This window comes from Crocodylus siamensis, chromosome 10 (assembly GCF_052110815.1).
Source record: "Crocodylus siamensis isolate JL-2025a chromosome 10, ASM5211081v1, whole genome shotgun sequence".
Lineage (NCBI taxonomy): Eukaryota > Metazoa > Chordata > Crocodylia > Crocodylidae > Crocodylus > Crocodylus siamensis.
Genome location: NC_143404.1, coordinates 73,081,849 through 73,088,817, shown reverse-complemented (window position 1 = coordinate 73,088,817; position 6,969 = coordinate 73,081,849). Strand labels below are relative to the sequence as shown.

General features: G+C 64.9%; 1 protein-coding gene across 2 annotated transcripts in view; it reads right to left on the bottom strand.

The window, feature by feature from the left end:
• Nucleotides 1-116: 116 nt before the first annotated feature.
• SLC12A5 (solute carrier family 12 member 5) overlaps nucleotides 117-6,969 on the bottom strand; it is a 30,395-nt gene continuing 23,542 nt past the window's right edge. For both annotated transcript variants that reach the window (XM_090064994.1, XM_090064995.1), the window contains exons 20-25: nucleotides 5,463-5,594; nucleotides 5,270-5,377; nucleotides 4,889-5,011; nucleotides 4,616-4,803; nucleotides 4,034-4,167; nucleotides 117-3,661 (exon numbers count right to left, since the gene is read on the bottom strand). In XM_090064994.1, the coding sequence (XP_089921120.1) occupies nucleotides 3,570-3,661; nucleotides 4,034-4,167; nucleotides 4,616-4,803; nucleotides 4,889-5,011; nucleotides 5,270-5,377; nucleotides 5,463-5,594 (777 nt within the window). In that variant the 3' untranslated portion in view covers nucleotides 117-3,569. The remainder of the gene's footprint in view (nucleotides 3,662-4,033; nucleotides 4,168-4,615; nucleotides 4,804-4,888; nucleotides 5,012-5,269; nucleotides 5,378-5,462; nucleotides 5,595-6,969) is intronic.

Genomic DNA, 6,969 nt, shown 5'->3' with positions numbered 1-6,969 from the left:
GGCTCTCTCAGGGTAGCACCCAGGCGTTGCAGGCTCTACACATCCTCTTCTAGTGCCAGGACCACAGTCTGTGCTGCAGCAAGTGAAAACTCAACGAGACACCTGGGGAAGGGTGTAATAAAATCGTTTATTGCATTTTGTGCAGACAGGAGTCTAGAAAAACAAGTACAGTGAGCGGGGAAAGCATTAACAGGAGCATTCGCCAAGTAGGGAGCAGCTCCTCCACTACTACCTGCACAGAGAGACAGCTACAGCCAGGCGCCTACTGTGGGACCAGCATATGCATGGAAATCAAATGCAAGCCTAACACTGCTCTTTGGGTTTGCAACCGGTTTTATTTACAAGGCTGGAAGGGCATTGCATTGCTCTGCACACAGCTTCTCTAAAACACAAAGCGCACCAGGTCACTACAGGTCTATTGAAATATTGCACTCAGAATAAGTCACTTGAATGGACGTAAAACATCTAGCTACGTTGAGTCGAGGGGCCTGGGGCAGCAGATGGGGGAGGAACATTCATAACAAATATATTGCACGTGTAGCACAGAAAAGTGTTTGTGAAACCAACGCCCTCTTAGGCCGTGGCTGCTGGGTTTCAGTCCTGCCACGCAGCAGAGCGCCGCAGCCCTCCTAGTGCAATGCTTGGCCCCAAGCAGCGTCCAGACCTCCCTTGCGCTCCAGTGCCTGGCCGCGTTCACGCTGCCTCCATCTGCCATACAACACCCTGGAGCGGGTGCAGGACTTGGCATGGAGGCCTGGCAGCACCGGGCTCAGAGCAGACTGCAGCCACCTCTGTCCTGAGTGCCTCCCTCCCTGCTGCTGCTGCAGCGGGGGCACTGGGCAGAGCAATGGCTCACAGCTGCTGCTGCAGTCACATCCCTGCATTCAGGAGGTAGCGTCAGCGAGCCCCAGGGCCAGATGCTGTGGCCTGACCCACCCCCTTCGTGTGTCTGCACGTGCCAGAGGGGCTCGTGGGTCTGCCACTGGAGGACACATCACCGGGGCACTGGGAGAGGGCTCCGGGGGACACTGCGCACGCAGGGGCAGAACGTGCAGGGTAGGATGGGGGTGTAAACTAGCATGCAGTGCCGTCTGCTGAGACTGGCCGTCTCCAGCTTGGGGCTCGGCAGGGGCTTCCCTTGGAGGTCAGCACCTCTGCTTGCCTCAGCCCAGTGATGCTGAGGCAGCCCTTCCCACGTGCCCAGAGCTGCAGCTGTGTGCGCGCAGGAAGCCGGGGGCCTGCCGGCAGGGCATTCACTAGGCTGGGGTGGCATGGGTGGGGAGAGGCTGGATGCTGCCTGAGAGTGCAGGGCAGGTCGGGTCCTGCCTGCTGAGTCGCTGGGTGGGGGGTTGCGGGGAGATGAGGGTGCAGCTGCAGTGCTGGCCTGATCCAGGCCATACGCCCTGGCCCTCTGGCCTCAGCAGGGTTGGGCTGCTCTGCATGCACCACAGCCTCGTGGGCCGTTCCCAAGGGCATGCACAGAAGCGTGCTGGCAGCTCATCTGTACCCAGACCTGAATTGCTGCTGTACTGCCAGGCCTGTGTTTGAACAGTGGCTGCCCTGGAGCCAAGGACTGCAGAGCGTGCGAGAGGCGGTGGGAGCGGGGGTGCTGCTGGAATAGGAGGCTGCAGGACCAAGGTGCCAGGGTGGGGGTAAGCAGGCAGCTCGTCCTGGCAGCCAGAGACGCTTGTGCCTGCTGCGCAGGGGCGCACTGCCTGCCTGGGACCCGGCTGCCAGCCTGGCCTGGGCTTGTACCTAATGCACGGACAGGGCAGGAGGCACTTGGGCAGGATGTGGGGAGCACAGCACAGGGCAGAGGGAGTGGGTGCCGGTTCAGCCCTGGAAAGTTGGGGGGGCAGGGCCATGCCTTGCAGAAAAGCTTCACTGCCCCTGCCTCTGCTCACAGCAGGGCCAAGCAAGGCCCAGGGGAAAGGGAAATAGGCACCTGCAGAGGGAGGCAAGGAAGCAGCCTGGAGCCTCCAACCCCAGCAAAAGCTGCTCAAGGTGCCCCCCACAAGACCCTGGGCCAGCATCGCCAACCCGGGGTCTGGTGGGAGCGGGACCATGCCCAGGGCGAGGGTCCTGCTGGGCCCAGTCCTTGAAAGGGGAGGATCTTCTTTGGGGCCTGTCCTCAGGGGTTGGGGGGGGGACGGGATGACTAAAAAGGCTGTAGGCAGGCGGGTGTTACTGTCGGGCACGAGGCAGCTGGGCCAGGATCAGCGTGGCCGGGCAAGGGCGCCGGAGCAGGCAGCATGCGGAGTGGAAGCTCAAATCTGCTGTGAAACAAGTTCCGAGAAGTCGGCGACTTCTTCTCCTCCCTGAAAACACTCGAGTGGGTCGCGGCCAATCCCCGCACCAGCCCTTCCCGGGGCCACGGGCACTTTCCCCACCCACGCCCTGGGCCCGCCTTGCGCCTCCCTGCAGCTCTCGGCATAGATAGACTCTCTGTATATAGACGTCCTCTGCTTCTATGGACATAAATAGGGTCACTTTAAAAATACGTGGGCTGTTCTATGTACACTATGTACAGCGGGGTGGCAGGGGCGGGGAGCTCGTTGCCCACGGGGTGCCACTGTTCACGCAGGGGGGCGCTAGCTAACCTGTGCCTAACCCTGGTCCTGCCCCAAGGAGCTGGGGCTGCCCAGGACCCTAAGGCCTGGCGCACAGAGGCTCAGCCAGGGCCCGGGGCAGCTGGCAGACCCCGGGTCAGGGGCCCAGTGGTGCAGGCTGGAGGAGCCAAGCTGAGGCTGGGAGCCAGGCCCAGCTGCCCAGGACAGAGGGCGTCCCGGCCTTGGCAGGGGCCAGGGCTGAGCAGAAGCAGCGCCATGCGGGGGGCTGGCTGGGGCCTTGCGTGGGCATGGGGCAGACCCACTCCCTGGGAGTGCCGGCACACAGGTCCGGCACAGCCTGGGCACAGGTGTGTGCATGGGCACCATGTGCACCTGGAGCCGGCCCCGAGCTGCCAGCCCTGCCATGCACAGGCCATGGAGTGCCCACTGCCAAGCCCCGAAGCCAAGGAGGCAGCCGTGGGAGCCAGAGGGGTCTTGGCCCAGCCGCCACTTTCCCCCATGCCAAGGAACCAGCTGTGGGGAAGCAACGGTGCTCGGAGCCCAGAGCCAGGCCCTGCCCATCCCCTCCAACCTGGTGCACAGCGACAGACTTGTGGCTGGGCCCCGCTCCCTGGCTCAGGCTGCTGCGGGCCAGGGGTGCCGGCGAGGAGAGCATGCTGGTGGCCGCGCCGTCCCCCTCAGCCCCGCCCGGTGCGGCGCGGCGCAGCAACAGGAGGGCGCAGGCAGGGGCAGGCGACTCCCCGTCGGGCGGTGCTGAGTCCGAGGTCCTGCGTGTCCTTATGTACAAGCGGCGACAGCCGTGCGGCGGCGGGGCGGGGCGGGGGCGGCTGGTCCTGGAAGCTCTGGTGCTGCAGTTCGCGTGGCGCGAGGCCGGGCGCGGTGGCGGCTGAGCACCGCCCGGGCCCGCCGGCGCAGCCCTCAGCCCCTCCAGGAGCCGGGCAGGGCAGGCAGGGCGGGGGCTCCGGGGCACGAACGCCTTGTGCCGGCGCGGCGCAGGCCTCACGAGTAGATGGTGATGACTTCCCGGCCCCCGCCGCGCACCAGCAGCACCCGGTCCAGGTGCTCCGTCAGCACCTCCAGGAACTCCATGTCTGCGCGCCGTCAAGGAGCACAGCTGCGGCCGAGGCGGCTCCTGCCCTGCCCCTGGTGCCAGCCTGCCCGGGCCCCGGGGCCCAGCTGGGCCAGCCTGACTGCATGCCCGGCCCCTTGCCCCTCCTTGTCCTGGCCCCTCTGTGGGCCAGGGTCAGACGAGTGCTGCTGCGCCAGCCTCTGTGGGCCGGGGCTCCGTCGGGGCAGCGTCAGCCCGTGGCTTGGCCAGGCAGGGGCGGCCCATTCCCCAGCACCCACAGCCTGTGCCCTAGCCCGGGGGGCTCCCAGCCCACAGCAGGTTCACGGGGAGCCAGGCCAGGCTCCCCAGGGCCCGGGCCCATCGGTGCCCGGCCGCGCAGCCCCTTGGAGGATACAGTTCTCATCGCCCTTGCGGTTGCGGGGTGGCCCAGGCATGTTGAGCAGGACCAGCTTGGCGTCCTGGGACTTCTTGACAATGACCTCGTTGAGCTTCACGGCTGTGTGCATCCGCCGCACGTTGGACTGGTTCCTGCGGGGCAGAGCAGACGTGCTGGGGCAGGCGCCAGACCGGGTCTCTCTGCCCCTGCCCCCTGGCGCCAGACCGATGCCCTACCGTGCCGCCCCAGCTCCGTGGGTTGCAGCGCCCGGGGGCCTGCAGCTGTTCCCAGACCCTGGGGCACCGACCCCGGCACAGCAGGCGCCTGCTCAGAGGCAGCTCAGAGGTGCCCCATCACCCTCCCCCTTCCCCCCACGCAGGACATGGGATGTGGGCCACGGGACATAAGCCACAGGACATGCCAAGCAGACTTACAGGTTCTCCCACTCCCTGCAGCAGCACGAGGCAGAAAGAGAGAGAGACAGGTGGGGAGGCTCCACCAGCACCGCCCTGCGTGCCCACCCCAGCCCTGCGGATATGGCCCCCACCCAGACCTTCCCCCTTGCAGGTCCCAGGGAGCAGGCTGCCCGCGGGAACCTACGGCTTCATGCTGAAAAAGTCCTTAATGCCCTCAGGGCTGACGGGGCTCTTGCTCTTGTTCTTTTCAGCCACAGACTTCTCCTTGGTCCAGGTGAGATGCACCTTCTCTGGCGCCGGCTCAGCCTCCTCCGCAGGCGATGGGGAGCTGCTGGAGAAGGCCGTGGCATTCTTGTCGTGGATGAGCTGCACCTGCGGCAGGGAGCACAGGGGTCAGCTGGGTCAGCTGGGTCAGGGCAGCCCCAGCCCCAGCCCCAGCCCCTGCTCGCGGCCTCACCTCCTCCTCCGGTTTCTCCTCGCCGTCGCCCACCTGCTCCTCGGGGACGCTGAGCCGCAGCCGCGTGTTGGCCGGGTTCTTGCGCCGGATGGAGCCGCGGGACTCGTCCGTGATGCTCTGGATCTGCACGGGCGGACAAGGGCAGGGCAGGGGCTGCCCACGGCGCTCTGCCCCCTGCCCTGCGCCCCCCGGGCTGCCGGCCGGCTCCCGCCATGGCCAAGGGCACTGGCCGGGGGGGGGCATCCCTACCGGGGGTCACTAGGCCACAGCAGAGGGTTGCCGGTGGGGCGTGCTCAGGGGGGTGAGTCCCAGCCTGGCCCTGGCAGCGCAGTCGCCTGCCCGGGGGTCTGCCCCAGCAGCCCCAGTGCCGGGCGCCCTTACCTCCCGCTCCCGCTCGTTCTTGGTCAGGTGCATCTGCTTGAGGATCTGGGAGCGCTGCTCCATCACCAGCGTCTTCTCGTAAGTGTAGGCCGAGATATCGCTCTCATGCTGTGGGGACGGCACAGGCGCATGCAACGTGTCCTGGTGCCCCGCACCCCACGCCCAGGCAGGCCCGCGCTGCCCCCGTCCTCACCATCTCGACCACCTCGACCTCGGCAGTGATGCGCAGGTGGTAGAGGAAGGTGGTCAGGTCCTTCTTCATTTGGATGCTGTTGTCGTCCATCTGTGCCACCGTGAAGATGCGCATCTTGCACTTGCGCCAAACCTGCCGGGCAGAGGTGCACATGGCAGCGGGGTCACAGGGGCCGCCCCCAGACCAGGGCAGGCAGGTCCTGAGCTGGGGGGGCTGGACAAGCCAGGAGCCCCGGGGTGGGGGGTTTGGGTTGTGGAGAGAGCACCAGGCTGCAGGACACCCCTGCAACCAGTCTGGAAGCAAAGGCAGGACTGGGTCCCTGCCAAATCCAGTCAGGAGGCCGGGGGGTGCTGGGATCACCCCCGCCCCCCTCCAAACACTGCCTGGAGGCCAGGGTTGGGTGGGGAACAGGACCCCAGAACCAGCCTGGAGGCAAAGAGGGGATAATGGGACCCCCCGTCCCAACAGTGGCCAGGAGGCCATGACGGGATGATGGGTGTCCCCCGCAACCCAACCTGCTTGGAAACTGCCCCCGCACCCCCACAACCAGCCACCTGCAAGCCAAAGGCACAGCAGTTGTACCGGCCCCCAGTATCAGGCTCCTGGGCCCTGCAGACCAGCCCAGAGCCCCATGTGGGGGAGCCCCAAATTCATGTGAAGAAGTGTGTGTGTGGGGGGGGGGGGGGGCTGGGACCCAGCTCTGATCTGTAGAGCAAAGAGGCTGGGGGGGAGAAACCACAGTACAAGACTACAGCAATCCTGCCCCCCCACCCCCCCGATCCAGGACCAAGGGCACAGCAGTGGGACTGCCCCCCCAACCCAAACCATCAATGTGGACACCAGGGCGGAAGCGGGGTGGCTGAGGTGCAGCTCTAAGTTGGGGAAGTTGTGTGTGTGCACACGCACACACATTTATCTCTCTATATACACATTTATACACAAACACATACATGCACATGCCTTTCACCCGCGCGTCTCTCGCCACTCCCGGAGCCTAACGGTCCCAGTGGGGTCCCCCAAGGCTCTGTCCTTGGACCCACACTGTTCAACATCTTCATTAATGACATGGACATTGGAGTCAGGAGCGGACTGGCCAAGTTCGCCGATGACACCAAACTTTAGGGCAAAGCATCCACGCCAGAAGATAGGCGGGTGATCCAGGCTGACCTGGACAAGCTCAGCAAATGGGCAGACGAGAACCTGATGGTGTTTAACACTGAAAAATGCAAGGTTCTCCACCTTGGGAGGAAAAACCTGCAGCACCCTTATAGGCTGGCTAGCACTACAGAAGAAAGAGACTTGGGGGTCATCATTGACCACAAGATGAACATGAGCCTGCACTGCGATGCTGCGGCTAGTAAAGCGACCAAAACGCTGGCTTGCATCCATAGATGCTTCTCGAGCAAATCCCGGGACGTCATTCTCCCCTTGTACTCGGCCTTGGTGAGGCCGCAGCTGGAGTACTGCGTCCAGTTTTGGGCTCCACAATTCAAAAAGGATGTGGAGA